Source organism: Sinohyriopsis cumingii, chromosome 3 (genome assembly GCF_028554795.1).
Source record: "Sinohyriopsis cumingii isolate HCF-2022 chromosome 3, ASM2855479v2, whole genome shotgun sequence".
NCBI lineage: Eukaryota > Metazoa > Mollusca > Bivalvia > Unionida > Unionidae > Sinohyriopsis > Sinohyriopsis cumingii.
In genome coordinates, this window is record NC_142963.1 from 63,611,267 (window position 1) to 63,631,914 (window position 20,648).

A 20,648-nucleotide genomic window follows, 5' to 3' on the forward strand; every position below is an offset into this window, starting at 1 on the left:
GAAAACTCGGAAAATATATTAATTCTTAACGTTTTGAAACTGTATCAAAATATAGTATATCCTCTTTAATTTAACTATCCCGGCGACAAGTTGTCAGTATTTTAGATTTTAACAACCCTGGCAAGTTGCCCAAATCTAAATACATAGGCTACAACCTGAATCTATATGAACTATGCCGGCATATGCAAAAAGTACTGACACTCTACTATACCATTATTCGTAAGACGCTATAAGCAGCTTAAATCCTTCACTGAATTCTGCTATTTGAATACATTATGAAATACACTTACTCGTCTATAAATGTTTGATTAAATTAGCATTTGTAGAGTCTAATATTTAAAGTCAAACACTAAAATTACGCAGTTTTATACTCACGTTTAGGTGCGTTGCCTGGAACATCCGCCATTGTTGCAATACAGTCAGAATTATTCCCCCTTCACTACTTCTGATTTGTTTGACTGGTTGTCAACATGCATTGCAATCGTTTCGCATTGAATTAAGGGCGACTTACCAGTGACAAATACAACAGTGAAAAAGTTTAACTAGATAATAGATAAATGAATTTAGAAAATAAAATATAAAAAACAAATACAAATTTATTTTTAAAAATTAATTTCCCTTGCTAACATTTTTCTTAAGAAAGAATAATGTAATGTAATAACGGCTTTCGAAATTAAAGCTGCATTATGGGAATTAAAATTAGGTTACCATGCAACGTATCAATCATTATTCCCAGAATACTAAAATCACACATACGCAAGCACAAACTGCACGATGGTTCATATGGGACTTACCCAGATAGCTCCTAGGCCTAACTATGGTGGATTACAATTAAGAAATGGTGAAGGTGAGTTTAAATTTACGAATTTTTGGTTCCTTATTTTTAAAATGTTGGTATTTTGTTTTCAGTACAGTGTAGTGTATTTGTTTAGCTTTTTAAAAATTCATTTAGTGAACCTCTTACCCCTTCCATTGTCTTCTTATTGCTTCTCTATTTTACATTGATTTGTTCCAGTTTTGATTACATAATTGTTTAACAATTATAAAAAATTTACAGAGAAAGTAAGGGTTGGGTAAACAGTAAAGCATATCACACACACACACACAAACACACACACACACACACACACACACACACACTTCCTTTTTAAGTTAATCCAATTCTTAAATTTACAACTGTTTATTGCCCCACCCCTTCTCATTCTCGCTCAAGATTTCTTTTTACACCACACCAAAGAACTTTTTTTTTAAAAATGTTATAAACGTTCTCATAACACCAGACTTAGACATATATGTTTTATTTCTACCCCCATAAAAGTTTCAAATTCATAAGGAATTACACCTGTGTGTCTCCTTTTTGACAATAATGATTATAAAAAATCAAACGGTATTATATTTCCGTATTTACAAGATTTGTTACTCTTAATTTGTACGGTAATGAGAGTCTTTATCATTTATTACATGCTAAATTTTCATAAACATTCACTCGACATGTAACGAAAATTTGATCTATGATACTACAATATAAAAATTCAATGTTTCCGAATATGTCATCTTTGAATTCAAATATTTTAATTCTGTTCCATAATGCTATGCAAATATTATGTTTGTCTGACAACTTGTATGTGTAATCCTCTAATACAAGCCAAGGAACAAATTTAATGAAGAAAATATCTTGGAGACATATTCCTTATAAGTTCCTTCTGACGTAAACTGATGGTTATCACTCTAAGTTTTCTTTTTAAATCTTAAGTTAATTTAAATCCACGACTTGCAATGCCGTCGGTACTAATCGAGCAATCCAGCATTGTTATCCCGTGGTATTTCAAACCAGTCCATGACAAGCACATGCCCATTTATCTTTTAAATGAATTATCGTGCAGGTAGACGATTAGACTATTGACCTAATACCACTGAATACCACTTATTCATGTATCTACTCTGGTTAGGATAAAATTCCGGTCTGGAAAAGAATACAACTTTTATCTCCGAGTTAAATCTTCCTTGTCGTACCTAGTTCAATTATTCATTCGTATTGATATGAGCATAATTTGCTCTTTGAAAGACCTGACTAAGTCGATAGGAGTGCGATGGAAGGTTTTTAGTTTTTGCGCTAACAAAATTATGATAATGGCGATATAGGTTTAATGATAAAGGAACTGAGTGAATATACTGCAGTCTGATGGTCAAAAAATATGCCGAAGTTAAAACAAAATCGAAAATAAAAAGCCGGACGATTTAAATAATATAGTATGCAAGGTGTTGTTTTTCATTGTTCCTTCTATTCAGTCGTCCGAACAAGCTTAATACACTTAACCCTTGCTTGAGTAATTCATCTAGTTCATACAGGGGGTAACCGAATGAAAATCGATAAGCTCAGCGATCCACTTTCTTAACCGGCCTGACGTTGCTAAGTGTCGCCAGGCACCAGCAGGCCGGTAAACAGAGCTTCTGTTCAGCTTTTAAAAATCCACAAAAAGCATCATAGTTATTGTATGTCCGTCTGTTAGGGATATACACTAGGTGCTGAGCAGAAGTTTGGGGAGTATAAACACGTAAGTAGGGACGTATTTTTTTCATAGTGTGTGCCACAAGATCGTCATTTAGACCACTGGTTATTGTGTTCATTCGTCTTGTACGATGGTGTAAAGAGATAACTTCATATTAGTGTATGGGAAATGTGCTGTTTAATTAAACTTTACTTTTTTTGTCGTCCAAGTTAAAATAAGAATATAATATACAGATATTAACGTCTTTAGTGATATTCTTGTAAATATTTCGCTTCTACTACGCTACAGTCAGTGTACACCAGGAACCAGCACTTCTACGCCCAACTTTTTATTTATTTATTTAATTATCTATTTAATTATTTTCACTTACAAAAGTGAACGACATGTGACATAATCAAGATTATTATTGCTATCAGATATTCGACACCCTGTGAATTTTATGATATTAATCTACATCTTCTGATTCCACACGCGCCTGTTCCACTCTAATTATTTTAACAACTCCTAACAAATTGGGATCGGACCTTGCAATCTCGATAAGGTAGAGTCTTTCACGGACGTTTTCAAAGAACAATTTTGTGGTTGTTGTTGTTGTTGTGGGATTTAACGCCATTTTTCAGCACAAGATAGGCTATATATGGCGGCCAGTATTATTGGTAGAGGAAGAACCGGGGAAAATCCAGAAAGAACCACCGACCCACGAGAAGCTACTGGCAAGCTTTCTCACATACCCACATTGGTCGAACCAGAGACTCGAACCCACGCAGACAGAGGTGAGATAGCAGTGATCCGTAACGGTGAGCGCTTTAGACCACTCGGCCACTCGGGGCCCCCAATTTTCTGGTGTTAACCTTTGTTATTATAAGAATATATAGTTGCTTTTGTCATAAATCTACATTGAAAATATGTAAAACAAATAAATAATTACATAATTTTGAACTGTAAATGATGTTAAGACCTCCACCCACCATAACAAATATGCAGCCTAGAATATTCATTCAAAGTCTCTATCCCTGTCTTATGAAATGTGTTTATTTTCTGCCAACGGGTTAAAGTCTTGATATTCTGTGCATAGACTCACTTTCCAAAATTGCTTCCTATCAAAAGGAACTCTGTTCTGAAAAAGATAGTCATATTAGCTCAGTTTGTTGAGAGTCAGGCGGTAGGTCGCAGTTTGAATATCTGCCCAGGCCAGCCCAGGTTGGTTGTCAAAGTATGATCGTTGGGAAAAGCACATAACTTAAAAGTGCTGTTAAAACCAACAAAATATTCATTCAGAACAAACTTTTTAAATTAATTATATCGGTACATTGTTCATCTGTCATGGAAGTATGAATAAGAAATGTAAGCTGGTCTTATAATTATTAATCCCTTCCTTATGCCTCCTTTACATCTTTTATCATCTTCTGTGCTCCCATGGCTTGTGCACTGACCGGGAAGGTCGAGATCCTCTGACAAACAATTTCCTTGAAAGAGCCAATCTATATGACGGTTTATGTCTTCTGATAAAAAACAGAACAAAACAGAATAACAAACAAACAAATTATACAAAGGGACAAAACAGAAGACAAAAAAAAAACAACAACAACAAAAAAATAATCTACGGAATCTGGCTTCAAAGACAATTCAATCACTGTACCCAACCCAAGTCATTATAACCCTGCTGAATCCGGTGATGTAGTAGAATAGGCACGAAGCGTTCTCCTGCATGTTGTAAAAGATTACTAATTGAGGCAGAGGAACTGTGATGGCTCAGTTGGTTAGTGTGCCTAACTCGCGATCGAAAGAGTTCGGGTTCGAATCCTACCTTTTGATCAGTCTGGGTCGGCTACCGTGGCTTGTCTTTGATCAAAGCACTCTACTCCAATTGACTAAATAAAGAATAACCTACTTGTGTTACTATACCATAAAAGATGAGATCAAAGCAAATCAAAACCCAGCCCATGAAAATTACGTGTACGTTCTGAAAACTTTCAAAGACATATAATTGTACCGTAGCTTGAAGGATTGTTAGGGTACACGTGGAATATTACGAGTCAGTCACAATCAGAATCAAATTTAAGAAACAAATACTTTCAACGTGGGTTATGTTTCTTGATTTCAATCAGTGTTGATAAGGTAACATCATCTGGTAGGCTTTTGCATGGATTCATCATTCTGTAAGAAAGGCGTTGCTTCCTCAGTTTTGCTGTGCAATAATAATTGTTAATGTCATATGATCAGCATAGGTGGTGTGCAACAGGGCTTTTTGATATAATGAAAATCGATTCGGTACTCTTTCGTAAGGACAAACATTTTGCAAGCTCCATTTGTTTTCATTTTCAGAGGCAGTTTTATATTGTTACCCCAAGTATCCAGCCATGGAGTTTTTGGGTCATACTCAAACTGCCACGTACATGACTGGTCCGAGGTTAGGAGGTAGCAACAATCAAACGTTTTTACCCTCGATCGGAACTATGGGATCCCCATACAAGTCATACGACACGTATCCTGCTCCCTCTCCACTTAGAAGGTCCCTCACAACGCTACCATGGAGACCCGGCACTTACTACCAGACGGCAAGAATTAGTCCAAGTTCTGCTTTAGTTAGAAGTATGCCGGAACCATTCTCACCTAAAAATCAGCTCTCAGAGTTGGACAGTATTAAGGTTCCACCTGTTTTCGCTGCCGCTAGGAATGCATTGTACACAAGATACACCCCGAATGACTGGATGAGCAGTAACCAAAGTAATTATCTAGCTTCCGATAGGGTCCGCACAACTGCCGAACGTCTGCGCCTGGACACAGTTCGCCTCTGTCGAGAAACAGACGACAAAACCAGAAGAACTCAGAGCGACGTCGGCAAGAAGTTGGGTGAGAGGTTGGGGGATATACAGTTCTGGAAGACAGAGATCAACAATGAAACAGATAACATGATCGCCGAGATAAATGCCCTTCAAGAAGCTAAGAGGATACTGGAAAAAGCTCTGCAGGAAACAGAAAATCCACTTCACATCGCACAAGAGTGTTTATACCACAGAGAAAAGAGGCAAGGCATAGATCTGGTCCACGACAACCCTGAGAGGGAACTCATCAAGGTAATGTAACTTACTAATTATACTTACTGCCTTTACATCTTGTTTATTAATATACTGATTGTTCGAGTGTACTGGCTTGTCATTCACTTTGAGTTTTGTTTGTGAGCTATTGTGAATGCTGCAAATTGTTTGTTTTGTTGGGGTTTTAAAAAAAAACAGACTATTGAATTATTTTCCCTGTACATGCAACATCTAACAAAGTAACGATTCGGAGAGAAGATGTGATGGGAGGGTTGGAAGGCCCATTCTTACTGTGGGGTTTTTCAGTAGCATTATGTGGCCCGATAGTCCTCCCCCACCCCCTTCCCATTTGACCCAGTTGACTAGATAACAGATAAAACTGTCAAAATAAGTTAAACTTTAATACGCACGGGGATAGAATTGGCCTTTTGGTTGGGTCTTTGATTTCAAAACCAATGACAGGGCACCAAAACAGTGATGTGATTTGTCAGTGGTGAATGCTGGGACGATATGCGCCTTCATTAAATAATGTTGACTCCCTCGGCACCTTCGAGAGTAGAATAAACAAATAATGTAATTAGCCATGACTCGTGTAATATTCGAAAGTTCCATTCTTGCTTTCCAGCCGACTTAAGAAAACACTTGTCAGTGCTCCGATGACTCATTAGTATTCCTTTTTCTTATAATCAGAGATTTTCAATGCCTTGTTATAGACACATAAGTTTTAAGTATACTGTGAACATTTGAAAAACATCGGACGCAAAATGTTGAAGCTGACACGCTTCTTTGCTGTATGTGGTGGCATGGGGTGAAAACCACATTAAGTTTCGCACTTGTTCATGTTTGAATGCAAAGTACATCGAGTTGGCAAACATTGCGTAATGATTTAAACTGTCGTGCGATGGCATTCGCCGCAGTTCATTGTAATGTCTTTTAACTTTCGCCGAATAGTTGGCTGTCAGCTGCTGCGGTCGAGAAAACATTTACATACTTTTGTACCAGAATACATTAAGTTTTTCCATTCATGTTAAATGTATTTGATATAAGTTGCAATAAATCGTTTAATAGAATTTCATATTTGAAGTGTGCGATGCAAGAAATTGTCAATAATCCAACTGCTTTTGGAAGTAATATAATTATTTTAGTCACAATCTCGACGTTATATCCAGAGGAAATATAGTCCATTTTCATATGAATAGTTCAAATTAAAATTTAGATAATTTCCGAGTTTCAGGAACAAAGGAGTGGAGTTAAAATGTATAACATACCCTAATGTTCATTTGTCAACACGCTGTATCTATCAATATAGACTTCTTATTAAGCCTTACTTGTATGGCACCCTCAAAATTGTTATACCTATCGGCATACAGTACTTATTAAGCCAAACGTATATGGTACACAGATGAATATCAGACAGCTTTGTTGCGTCGATAAGTAGAAATTCAATTCGGAGACTTTTATTGGAATCGCACCAAATATTCCAATGCATGGTGATATCGTCATTTTAATCTATCATATTCTTTGCCCATCCTTTACCATACTCAATAAACAGCGCCTATACATGCCGTTCACCTTCTTATCTTTTAAGTCGATACGATTGTTTAAGGGTATATTGCACTCGAACAACAAGGTCTTAAATTTAAATTTGTCGCACGTAAGGTTAAGCCATTGTAAAATTTGGGTTTAAGTGGAGGTCTTAACTTCTTGTGATTAAGCCAGTCTCCAAGGAGACGGTCAATATTTGTAATTAAAAAAAATAAGAGTAAATACTTACATGTTAACATTGCAAGGAATAAGAATTTTGTCCTTTCTCCAGTTAAAAAAAAAATTCGATTACATGTTTCCCATTGATAGTTTATTTCTACTTAATGTATGTTAGAATCTGAAAGATGTCGGATGTTCCCAGTCATCATTGACCTTATCCCTTCACACCCTTCATTTTGTTTCTTTCTTCTATCTGACAACATAACATATACTTAAAATGACGTTAACATAAAATAAACAGTGTATGGACGTCTTTGGTCCATATATATATATATATATATATATATATATATATATATATATATATATATATATATATATTCACCTTCTTACCTAACATACATACATACATACATGCTTGTATACATACATTTGTAATTGGTATGAAGAAAATGACTGGTCTGAGTTTCTTCTAACCCTTGCCACCCCTTTTTTGATATTTGGACATTTATATTGGGGTGTACACGCCAACGTAGATGTCCAAATATCAAAAATGGGGTTGCAAGGGTCAGAGGAAACTCGGACTAGGAAATGACGAGAGTTAACTTTAAAAGTGTTCTTTACACATTAACGAAACAACATTGGTCATTCTACAGCGAACAAACTGTGTCAGACGTATTCACTATCGATACACAGAAAAGAAACACGCATTCATAAACTTACGTTCAGATCATAAGGCTGGTTGAATAAAAAGCTCTGAGAGAACTGATGCAATTGATATTCGTGAATATTTAAAAATCCTGAAACATGTTGCTCATTAAAAATGAGAAGGAAAATTTAAAAAAAATAATAATGCATTGTCCTTTCACTGAACACTGATAGTAATACATTAAAAGACTGGCTACTCAGGTATGTATGTATGTATGTATGTATGTATGTATGTATGTTGTAGGGTTTAACGCCATTTTGTACACATAATATGCAATACATGGCGGCCAGTATCAATGGTGGAGGAAGAACCCGGAAAAAACCAGAAAGAACCACCGACCAACGAGAAGCTACTGGCAAGCTTTCTTACATACCAACATTGGCCACGTACGTACGTATGTATGTATGACTGATTGACTGAAAAAGGAAACGCATGGTAATGTAACTGAATGACGTTAGAGTTTCACCCATAAAAAATTGAGCGTTGTTAAAAGAAATTTAGATAGTATGAAAAGGTAGCTTCCTTCCAAAACAAAAAATGTAGCCTTTGTTTAATAGTTTTTGCTTTAAATGAATTATGTATAAAAAGCAATGACTACGGAAAACAAAACAAAAAATAAAAAATAAATATAAAATAGAAACAATGATTTTGGCAATCGTTATTTTAGACTTTTGTTCCCGATAGATTTTGTTATATTTCCCATTGATTCATGGCACTAAACAATCTTTCATGTAATCTCTACAGCTTCTATTGGTATTTTAGAGGCTTTTAATTACATTCCACAGCACTAGATCGATTGCCTCATTTGAACCGTAATTCCAGGCAATAACATTTACACCTCACGAACCTGCAGGGGTTTAATTATTCTGTATTATAGGTTCTAAGTAATTGATTTCGCCATATCAGTTATAGCTCTTTTTTTCTGTTTGATCTCCAACAGCCATTGTTGATCATTATTGAAGGGAAACAGTTTCTTCCAGGTAACTGTAACACACATCGAGGTTAGGAGTACTTAATACATCACTCCATTTTATACAATTCAAACGTTGAGCTTGATTTTGGGATGAAAGTTGAAAGAGGGTCGACATGTGTTTCCAATTATTTATCTAACAAATTAACATTTAGCATATAAACAATAATTTTTGTAGTCTTTATGTTTGATTTCCATGTCTTCTTTTTCATTAATCTTTTCTCTCACGTCTTTTCTTTATGGAATATGCCTTGTGTTGTCTTTCAGCACGGGTATAGCTGCAATCTCGAATTTGCCTTGCATAGTATATTTGTCTTAAACAAATTAAGACACTAAATCCTACACTACGTCTCAGTAGTTAAAATATTGTTGCTCGAACGAAGTTAATTGAAGAATCTTTGAAACTACCGTTTCAGTTCAGTTTGTCCTTGCACCATTTTGCCATATCATATGTGTTGTCATGTATCATAAGTCACCTCTAGTGCCACTTTTAACATAGTTTATGTTATGTTGTTGTCGTTGTTGTTGTTATTTCCTTTAGTTCAGTCTTCACTTGTCTTTTCGGTTGTTGTCATTATCGTCATTGATATTACGCCGTGACCATTAATTGTATCCTATTTATAAAAATCCCTTATTTGACGTTCATTTGTTTCCTCCTTGTACTTGTATTGTTATCGTTTTATTCCGCCGTATTTCTTTCTTGCCTGTTGGCAAGAAGGCCAATTTCCTTAATCCTCATAGTTTTAGAGTAGCATTCGTCAACGATTCTGTAAAGATCAAACAATTTTAATGGAGTTAAACTGGAATCTTAAATACGAAATAAAGTTTTGTTCAAAAATTATTTTTTCCCAAATTTCCTTCTGTAGGAGGTAGACATCATCAAGAGATGCCAGGAAAGGATGAGGAACACTATTGATAAAGCCAATGCTCAACTAGGGTAAGAAAAAATAGGTTCTTATTCTTCAGGAACATTCGTCCTGAGGGGTTCTTGAAAATGAGAATGACGTTTGGACAGCCTTTGACACATTCAAAATCTGTGCCAAGAACCTTCGATATCAACGAGATAATTAATGTTGATTTTTGTCAATATCCTAAATGTTGAAGCAGGAGATATCAGTCGACTAAATGTCAAAATTCTATTATTGTTTTTCATCTGCACTCAGAACCACAAAACATACAACACTGATGCCAGAATGGCATATACTTTCAGATTGCGAGCCATTCAATTAGTTTAGTTGATTTAAAATAAAATGTGTTTAAATTTATCTGTGCTTCATAGAAGAGCTTTGATTAAATCCCTATCAATTGTTTTAGTTCTTTATTGGAGCTTTGTTTACATAATATCACTGTGTATTTACTTCCGTGTTTCAGTAAAGGCATATTGTATATTTTGAGATTGTTATTGGTTTTTAATTTAAAAAAATAACAATTCAAATACTGAAGTACCTGTAATTAAATAAGCACGCACCAGAAACGGTTAATAGACATAATGTTTACTTTTGCAGTTTACATTTTAATTTTAAAAGGTACGGTGTACTGATCTTTGTGCATCCATCACCTCTGTTTGCTTAGATTAAACCGTGCAGCTCAGCACGAACTAGAGAAAGATGAGCAGGATAAGTTCAGAGCCGAGAAGTTAGATGGAATCTGTCATACTCTGCGCAATGAATCCCGTGGCATAGCCTATCATAACGGGGTAGAGAGAATAGATAACACGTAAGTACAGTGAAGATGTTTCTGTTTACAGTATAATTGTATGTTTATGAATCCCTTTAAATTTGAACAGTTTGAACCGCGCTGCTCAACACGAACTGGAGAGGGATTCCGGAGACAAATTCACGGCCCAGACCCTCGATGAAACCTGCCATGGCCTCCGTAATGCTTCTCGTGGTATTGCCTATCACAATGGAGTGGACAGAGTAGACAACACGTGAGTTAGGAGTGCACAGTTTGCGAATATTGTTGCCACATGTTGGGTCGATAACTTTCAGGCGTTTGCAGTGACTTTTGCTTTATATTACTGCGATACTTTGATCATCCTGTTTGAGCTTCCTTCTTTCACCTAAATGAGTGTTTTGCTATTTATATATTCTTTGCCAGCCTCTTCCACAATTTATTTTTAATTTTACGACTGCAAAATCCTATATTATGTCCACTCCACCCGTTTTTGTTGCTTTGTCGCCTTTTTCGGAGGAAGTTTACTCAAAACTATTCATTTGCTTCGAATGTTGTCGTCGATTGTTGCATAAACGGATCAGATATAATACAAACATTGCGACGCCATAACCACTGAAATACGTTGGTTACACTAAAGATATACTACAATTGTCCATATTCCAAGTTAAAAGTGATTTGTTTTTTCTTCATAATTAAACGGAAAAGTAATTGTTCTTAGCTCTTCACCTTTGGCAGAGTAATGATCTGAAAATGGTGTCCAATATTTCAAAAGTATATTGTATAACGTTGGGAGTCTAGCAGTCCAAAAGGGCAAAAAACATTTGCCTTGTCTGAGAATTCCGGATAAGTAAGCTTGAAGTGTTCTAGTAGAACACCTTCTGTTTGTCATTTTCTGCTTGTAACGTAGCAAGAAAATAATTTAAACCTTTTGGTCTTGTGACTTAAAATTTTTTACTTTAGCTTCCAAAATTTAAATACACTATCTCATGCGAAAACCCGAAAAAGGCGATACTTACTTTACAACCCGTTATTCTTGTAGAGTTTTTTCAACATATATCACTTTTTAATGATCACTTTCAGCCCATATTTAATTTTTCACTTCGCATTATATACAGAAATCTTTCTTTTCTTTCATTATACGCCTAAAGTATGAGCACTCTTAATACACGAACATGGATTTGAAAGGAATTATCCTAAAATTTTTAGATTTCCAAAACAATGAATGCATTCTGTAGGAACAGATTTTTTAAATCGTAGTTTATGTGATCAAATAAATATAATCAAAGCAAGGCGTTTTCCCCAACCATGCCAAGATTGTATGTATATTTGGTATGGTATTGCACTGTATGTTCTTGAGCTATTTTGGCCTAAGCTTAATAAAGATTAATTTTCATATGGGAATATAAAGTATACGCCTTACTGGAAAGAAAATTATGTGCTTTTTCTACATTTATATAACTAATTATAAAAATAAACAATAAAGCGCGGTTGTTTGGGGATGGTGTTGGGTGGGGAACACACTGTTTTTCGGACAGTTCGAGCCTTCATCAAGTCAACACTCTTGTGTACAGCTTAATTCTGCATTTGTATTAAAAATATATTGAAACTTGAGTAGAACCTTTCTTATTTAACTCTTTCGGATTCATGTATCATTGCCTTCGTAAAGAGGGGACATTGTTTTCTTTATGTCCGTCAGTCTGATCATCACACTTTCTTGTGTGCAAGAAAGTTAAACAAATATTGAGTGTACCCAAACAAACTAAGACTTTTAGAGACCTTGAGTTGGTCTGAAGACTGGTTAGGTTCTAACTTCTTTATCCTTATTTTAGTATTGTTATTTTTAAATTATGAAATTTTTAAATGTTGTTAATTCGTTTTTACTTAGACTTTCAAAACAACAACAAGCTTGTAAACACAGTTTAAAAAACACAATTATTTGACATAAATTAAATTTATTATTGTTTATTTCACTAGATTTTCATGCCTTTATAAAAATTGTTCCATTTATTAAAAAAAATAGTTATTTTATTTCGTAAACTTTTAACATTGTACGCACGATCAAGCAAAAATTGCTTCAGCACATTGGTTTTTTTTTGCCATTACAGCCTTTGAACACATACCTTTTTGTTTACAAAAATCTTGTTATCATGATTTAGCACACTCTGTTGGAGGTAGATTAATGAAATCTATCTTGCATGTTTTTAGGCATTGGGAGACGATCTGATCATTGCAGGAATTTTCAACGTTTTCGTTATTTTTTAAATTCCGGGGACTTAGACTTCCATGTGCACAATATTTCACAGAAACAACATATCCAAATTTTTGCAAGTTTGAAGCTTTCTCTATTTCTCTTTGTTACTTACATACTTACATTGACCAAACTGGGCTTGTGGAGAAAACTAAAATCCGGGTTTTAAAAAAAGTGATTTTATATTTCAAACTTGTAGCCCGATTCAATCTTGTTTATCTTGCTCGTGTTTCATTTTCCTTCTGTCAAGAGCAAAAATAATCCTTTCGAGTTAATCATATCTTCGTGACCTGGATGCAACGTTCATGCAGCACTGGTTTCCTGTAATACACCACTCAGCATATACGTAATGCACAGTATATATCTGAGGTCCTCTGGCAACATTCTTTCAACTGTGTATCGAAGCATCCATTGGTTTTGGCAACCATTATGAATTTTCAAGGTTATTATGGATTTTAAAGTTCATCTGCTTTGTAGCATACTTTGCTTAGCGTATATATCTGGAGCTAATTGACTAAATATCCAGAAAATTTGATAAGAGATTCTTGGAATGACATTATGAACCATGAAGGTTTTAGTGACCTTGACCCATTTTTACAGTCACTTGACAACTTTTCAATATAAACATGAAGATTTGTCTTGTCACGGTTGAATGTCCATCGTTAAAATCGTTGGAAGCATTCATCTTAAAAAATGATAACATCAAAAACCACATGTAGATCCGTTGAGTTGATTATGGCGAAATATCTGTATTTATATTTATTTAGCAGATACAGCGTTTATCGCCGTCATTTTTTCTTAGACATTATTGCATCCCAAGTCATGAAACTATTTTGATTAATTTCGAAGACTGCTGTTCTCCGCACAAATATAAAAAAAAATAAAAAATACAAATTTTGAGCTTTTACCATTGAGCAGTAATGATTTGGAAAAAGTGAAATAAATATCAGAATTTTTCTGACAAACAGAGTGTCTGTACCAGAGACCTGGGCCAAATTCAGCAATGACAACATCCAGAGGTCTCAGAGTGAGAGAGCCGCTTCCAAACATATGCGAAACGAGATTGAGAGCGTTCTCAATTCTTGCGCCAATGAGATGTGGCAGGAGTGGAACGCCGTCAACGTAAACCTGACCCAGAGAATACAAGAGAGCACAGACGCCAGAAACCGTCTCCAGACTCATCTGTCCAAGGTAAAAACAAAGATCCCTCCAAACAATAATAAAAAACCCACAAAAAACAACAACCCGGCATTTGTTAAAATTTGACTAATGTGACTTTTAATCGATGTCGGATTACCCATTAAGCACACTAAGCACCTGCTTAGAGCACCACACCAACAGGGATACCAGAAAAAAATTCAAATTGTTCATGATAAAATTGAATGAATTTTATATGACCATTGTCATCTGCATGAATGAGTATTTTGATTTGGAATGATGGCAATACTGGTATTTTCACACATTTTTTAAAAACTATTTATAGCTTTTAATATTGTTGGTCTCTTTTTTTTTTATGGAGGAGGGAGACATCATATGTTCAGTACTTAGGGCCCAGGAAGGCCTTAATCCGGCGCTGATTTTAACTTATAGAAACTTTTAAATTATCTCACTTTATTCAGTTTGTAACAAGGGGTGGCTTGTGCGACGGGAGGACGTGGCGGGGTTAGACTGAGTAAAAGTTAACGAGTCCAATGGCTCATGACCCGATTATATATCTTCCCTACTCAGAGCATGCTCACGCTCGATTTACATCCTTTATTACTCTTGTTCAATGACACAACAATATTTTCATTTCGAGAAGGGGGGGGGGACAATTCGTACTTTTTAATAATATACAACAATAGTATACATAATTTCTCATTGTTAATGGTAGTAATGCTAAATGCTTTAACAAAAAGCCTCTCGATTCAAGTCACACGTTATTATTATTATTATTATTATTATTATTATTATTATAAATCAAAATTTCTTTTGTGGCTAATCAGTTTTTGTAGCTTGCTGGTATGAAATAGTTTAGTACTGATTTGATTTAGTCCATCTGTTTTGTTCGTCAAATTATCTAACGTGTTTATTCGCAGTTATTTCATTTCGTATATGTGATCATGCCATGAAAAACTGCCAGAATAAATATCATACAAAAAAATTGCAACAGGGTTACAATAACTTAACTGTTTTAAATATTTCGGTGTCCAGATGTTTTCTAATTTCAGCACTTATTTTTCTTAAGAAAAGAAAAAAGGCATTTAAAAAGAAATGTGCTGCCAGTGGAAGCGAGGAAAACTCGTCACTTCTGGAGATCAACTCAGATACATTGATTACTTAATATGGAAATAGTTTGACTGTTCCGTGTAGTATCCGAGATTAAAACCAGTCTGTCAACATTTAACAATTTAACATCATAATGTGAATTCAAATCAAAAGGTTAATATCTGATTGTGACCAGTATACATATATATATGGCGGTTATATGGTGGTCAGGCACACAGCAAACGTACCATGGTCTAATTAACCCCCCCCCACACAATATATATATATATATATATATATATATATATATATATATATATATATATATATATATATATATATATATATATATATATATATATATATATAAGCTGCAGCTATAACAATCAAAGGCTTGGAATCCATTGAGCCAGTTATTTTCAGCCTAATATCCATGGGTGTGGAGGTTGGGTTTGCAGGTTTTTTTTTTTTTATACCTAATTACTCAGTTCAATATTATATCGTATATTTGTGGAAATAATTTACTTATGTATTGCTTGCATCATCAGTCTTTTCCGGACAATGACACTCAGATTTGTATTATTTCAGAAATGATCTGTACATACACAGAATAGATCAAATTGGTGATGACATCCCCATGCGTCTTCATTTCTTTCAAAACAGGTTCCCTAATATTTGCACTCGACATGTGACTGGCAAACAAACATTGAAATAATATAAATACACTGGAATCTGTCTTATAAAAGGCTTCTAATCAACGAAATTTACGTAATTGTTGCAGGTCCTGCAGGAGATTTTCGACATGGAGAAGAACATCGAGTTTCTCAAGAAGGCCATTCAGGACAAAGAGGCGCCAATGCAGGTGGCTCAGACTCGTCTTGATACCAGAATACGACGTCCCAATGTAGAGTTGTGCCGTGATCCTGTCCAACACAGGTCAGTGAACCATTCTCAATGCCTGTTTAAAAACGGGACTTAATGCATGTAAGAATATGTAGTACAAAAAGGTATATATATATATATGGCTTTGTACGCATAAACATACAAGAGGAGGCAACACATTATTTAACTTCACTTACCCAGTAAATTTAAGTCATACTTGAATAAACAGTGCAAATTGTCTGAAGAAGCTTTTTAAAAAAGTGATTTCATAAAGATATTATATATAGTTCAGGTCAGTTTGAAGTTTTGACACAATAGTGTTGGTTGTAATACATGGAGAATGTTTATCATAACTGCACTGTGTCTTTGCAGGCTGGTTGAGGAAGTTTATGAGATCACCGATACAATTGAAAATCTACAGGCCAAGTTGAGACAAGCTGAGAACTCTCTTCAGGAACTTCTGCGTACAAAGGCAGCCCTTGAACAGGATCTTTCCATCAAGAACAACAGTCTTTTCATTGATAGGGAGAAATGCATGGGAATGAGGAAAACTTTCCCAATGTCTCCTAGAATTGTCTCCCTTTAAAAAAAATTCAGCTGTAGTAGCCAGTACCATTCACATGCTTTCTTTTCAGTGGAGCTTTCTAACCAAATGTGGTTACAAAGAATGAAATGGCTGGTTGTAATTATGATAAATATTTGGAGATTGCATTCTTTTTAAATACATCAAATTTAAACGTTGCTATTCCAGTTCTTCTTCAAAAGAATTCAAGTACATATTCAAGGACATAAATATTCCACATTTGAGTTTCCAATGTTTGAAATAATTAATGTGCAAACATATATAATCTGCATAATGTCTTTAAATCATGTGTGCATTAATTTAAATAATCAGTATTACTTGTTAAAACATATCTGTGATCTTTCAAACAAAAGTTGTTGACACTTATAATTTAGAGTTCTTTAACAAAGTGATTACACTGATCTACTAGATCATGAAATGGAAAGCAAAAGACTATGCAATTTTGTGCCCCTTCTCTGCTGATGATATAATTACTGTGTACATTTCACTTCCCTTCACCTTGACAGTATTATTGGCGTGCACCTTAAATGGTCTTTTATGGCATTGTGTTCATGTAGTCATTTATAAAACGCATGTGATGCTTTATACCGTATTAGGAACGATTGTTAATATTTGTATATTTATGCATCTGTGATACTATGAAACTTTATTAGTAGGCCCATTACAGACAGTGAAGACCAGAGTTTATCTAATTTTTTTTACTTTTGCCAATGCTACTAAAACTGGTATTTCTATTTGTTTTGCTGGACACTCATTTTTCTCTAATATATCTTCCCTATGCTTCCTGTGTAGTCTGCAAAGCTTTTTTATCGTCTAAAATGTCTCTATTTTGTACTGGTTTCATTTGGAAATAAATTGTATGCTGTGCGACTTTTTCATTTACCATTTCCAGTATTATAAAACCCATATATATATATATATATATATATATATATATATACACACACACACACACAAACACACATGAACACTCACTGTCTCTCTCTCTCACAAAGTGTGCATTAGAAAAACCAAAACACCCACACAAATTGTCACATAGTTTCCAATAGATGTAATGAAAGGAAAGTGATGGATTATTGCAGCTGTATCTGCAAATGTAGGAATTTTTAATAAAACGGTTTGGGCTTTCAAAGGTAGTCATTCGTTTGGTTTCTGTAGAATTATTTGTAATATATGCCTAACAATTTCTTTTATTTACTGCATTAGCAAAACCTAAACACCTAGTTTTGTATTACTTTTTTGATATGTACTTCAGCAGTGTTACACATCAAACGTGCTTTTTTTTATGATTAGAAATATACCCATCAAAGTGCAGAATAAAAAATCCAAGTCTTATGTACAATAGTTGTTTTTACATACATTTTGAAATTTATGAATGTTATGTTGTCACCTTATGGATATAAAGAGGATCTCAAATCAAGTCATTGAAATGTGCAAAATAATTTCTCTTCTGTAAGCTTTGTTGAGCAAAAATATTTAAATAATCTTGAGTTGTGAAAATTTCATTTCCAAACAGAAATTATAGATTATACGGATAACATTACGAAAAATAGTTTATTCGATGAAGCTGTTGTTATTGCAGTGAAATGACATACCGATAACTCTGAGATTATGCCTTTGCTTTTCATGCATTTTGTGGCAAAATGAAGCATTAGTCTGCCATTCCAGAAAAAGCAAAACCCATTTATATAATGGTTTAAAGAAAAGGAAGAAAAGAATGGAAGCAAAAAGCATACCATTACCAACTGTTATTGTCTTAAACACTTGTCTTAAGGGTCGAGTCAGAACAAATGATTGTGGATTTTGTAGTTGCAAGTTTGAAGATAACCATGACATGACCAAGTGGATTGGTTTCTTAAGTTGCTGATCAGGCCAGTTTGTGATTGGAATAATCTGTAATGCGAATGAAAAGAGATGTAGCGTGTGCTTGCTTGATCAAAATGGGACATGTTGCAGTTCTCATAGCTACATTGCTTGCGATTCTGCACTTCTCAGTTTAAAGTCTTTAGCTTCAATATGTAAATGACTGCAACAGGTTGGGCAATCTTGTTCTATATCTTCCAAAGATCCAGGGTCAGTGCTTAAGTGTTTCAAGGGTGATCTGAGGGGCTTTTTGAAGTTTTTTCCCCTTCAGTCAGTTTGACCACAGCATAGAATACGGTATGCAGGTCATAATACTGTTAAAGGAAGAACATTATAGCAACAAACTCATGCTGATGGTAAAGAACATGAAAACATTTTTAAAAAATACCTGGCCATAAAACAATGGTCTGGAAAGAAAATCAATCTCACCAATCATTTTGGGGGCACAAGTTAAACTTCACCCACCATTACAGAGATGCACAACTGTGACATGCACAAAATTAATACAAATGGTACAACCCTAAAAAAGTTGTATTCAGACCAGCCACTGAATGTCAAAATTTTCCATGTATAACAGTCAAGCTTGAACACTACAATAAAAGAAAATGCTTTTAGGGTATCCGTTTGACTTAACTAGGAATATTGATTTTGGAAACAACGTGAAGATATTCAAAGAAATTCTGCGGCTCCCACTTGATTCTTAAGATACAGATTGCAGTATTTTCTACTTTTACACTTGAGCAAAAAGTTTGTGTTCACAGAGCTTCAAGTGCATTTGCACCAGGGGTGGATTTCACCAAATTTAAGTATGGACCTTAAACATAAGTCTTTAATATAGCAAACTCTGCTGATAATATTGAAGTCTAACTTAGAATAGACCAATTCAACATCTAAAATCTGGACTTGTTTTTAATACACATTGGTAAGATTCTGGCCAGGCCTTTTGATATTTTGTGTATTCAGTAGTTTGAAGCAACAGTATGTGCTCATAAAGTCATTACAAAGTAAATTAGCACGTTTATATATTTGAAAAACAGTTGAATCAAAAACTATAAATCAGATTTGCAACATCAAACCATCACAGGATAAGGCTTCCCTTGAGCAAAACAATTGCAAAGCTCAAGTGACACTGTGATTCAGACGTATAGGACATATCTACCGTACATGTATATATCTCCTGGAGGGTAAACCTGTAGCACAAACCTAGTCGGTGTCTGCTGACAATATTTTTACACTTGTTTGTCTCCATTTTCTGACAATATACATGTTGCTGGGTATAGTTTTAGTTTGATAACAGGTGCTTCAAAGGTACATGCTAGAAAACTGTTGAGTGCCAACTCCATCTAACCCAATCAGTGATGAAACGAAGACCACTTTTTAAAACATTTATTTACAATGAAGACCTACTCTAACATGCACATTTCTGACACTACCTGGCTAGAAAATTAAGCTGCAATCTGGTGCACAATTTACATTAAATGTCTACTTTATACAAATGGTGTATACCAGCCTAATTTGAATTATGTCATGAAAAGCTTCCTGCATACGATTACTGGCAATTGTTGGATTATCATCATAACAGAAGTGGAATGACAACTATCATACAGGAAATGTGTTGACAAGGAATTTAAGGTGAAATGAGAGCAAAAATCGAGACTTCACAAATGTTGAATTTTAATGGATCTTTTATTCACACACAAAAAGAAACTCCCAAGGAATCTTCTGATACAAGTGTACTTGGCTGTATATACAAAATACTACATACTGCATCTTGGCAAGACATCCAGCAATATTACTACTTAGAAAACAAGAACTCTATGTACTGGTTTCAGATGTAAACCACAGATTAAAAACGTGCAGTGAAGGGCCATCCATTTAGTATGTACACATGAAAGGGGGTTAATCCAAATGCATATGCTTGCATATGGGGTGTGTGTCTACCGACAATTGAAACCTTTATAATACTATAATAATTTGTCTTAATATGCAACCTGTTCGACAAAATGGATGACCCCTGAGCTCATACTATCAACACTTGCATGCATCACAGTAAAATAGTCGACAAGATAGTAAAACTATCCATGTCAAAATCATTTGACAGAACTACAACACACACCATGGGTAATGCTCTACTTGGCAACAAGATCCATGCTCAATTTATATTAAATACAACTGCAACTTTTTATGAGCATTATCGCGATAAACCCCACTACTATG

The 20,648-nt window shown here is 34.8% G+C and overlaps 2 protein-coding genes across 4 annotated transcripts in view; one reads left to right on the forward strand and one right to left on the reverse strand.

The window, feature by feature from the left end:
• LOC149802987 (cytosolic Fe-S cluster assembly factor NUBP1 homolog) overlaps positions 1 to 457 on the reverse strand; it is a 75,299-nt gene extending 74,842 nt beyond the window's left edge. The window contains exon 1 of the mRNA XM_089952522.1: positions 376 to 457. Coding sequence (XP_089808648.1) covers positions 376 to 406 — 31 coding nt within the window. The 5' untranslated portion in view covers positions 407 to 457. The remainder of the gene's footprint in view (positions 1 to 375) is intronic.
• Positions 1 to 17,435, forward strand: part of LOC149802988 (tektin-3-like) — a 28,910-nt gene extending 11,475 nt beyond the window's left edge. Inside the window, exons 1-7 of one of the 3 annotated variants that reach the window (XM_089952519.1) lie at positions 743 to 847; positions 4,836 to 5,587; positions 9,798 to 9,868; positions 10,718 to 10,861; positions 13,825 to 14,047; positions 15,885 to 16,039; positions 16,358 to 17,435. In XM_089952519.1, coding sequence (XP_089808645.1) covers positions 775 to 847; positions 4,836 to 5,587; positions 9,798 to 9,868; positions 10,718 to 10,861; positions 13,825 to 14,047; positions 15,885 to 16,039; positions 16,358 to 16,571 — 1,632 coding nt within the window. In that variant the 5' untranslated portion in view covers positions 743 to 774 and the 3' untranslated portion in view covers positions 16,572 to 17,435. Of the gene's footprint in view, positions 1 to 742; positions 848 to 2,408; positions 2,556 to 4,835; positions 5,588 to 9,797; positions 9,869 to 10,717; positions 10,862 to 13,824; positions 14,048 to 15,884; positions 16,040 to 16,357 lie in introns of those variants that run through there. The other 2 variants (XM_089952521.1, XM_089952520.1) reach the window with 2 other exon arrangements.
• Positions 17,436 to 20,648: the final 3,213 nt, after the last annotated feature.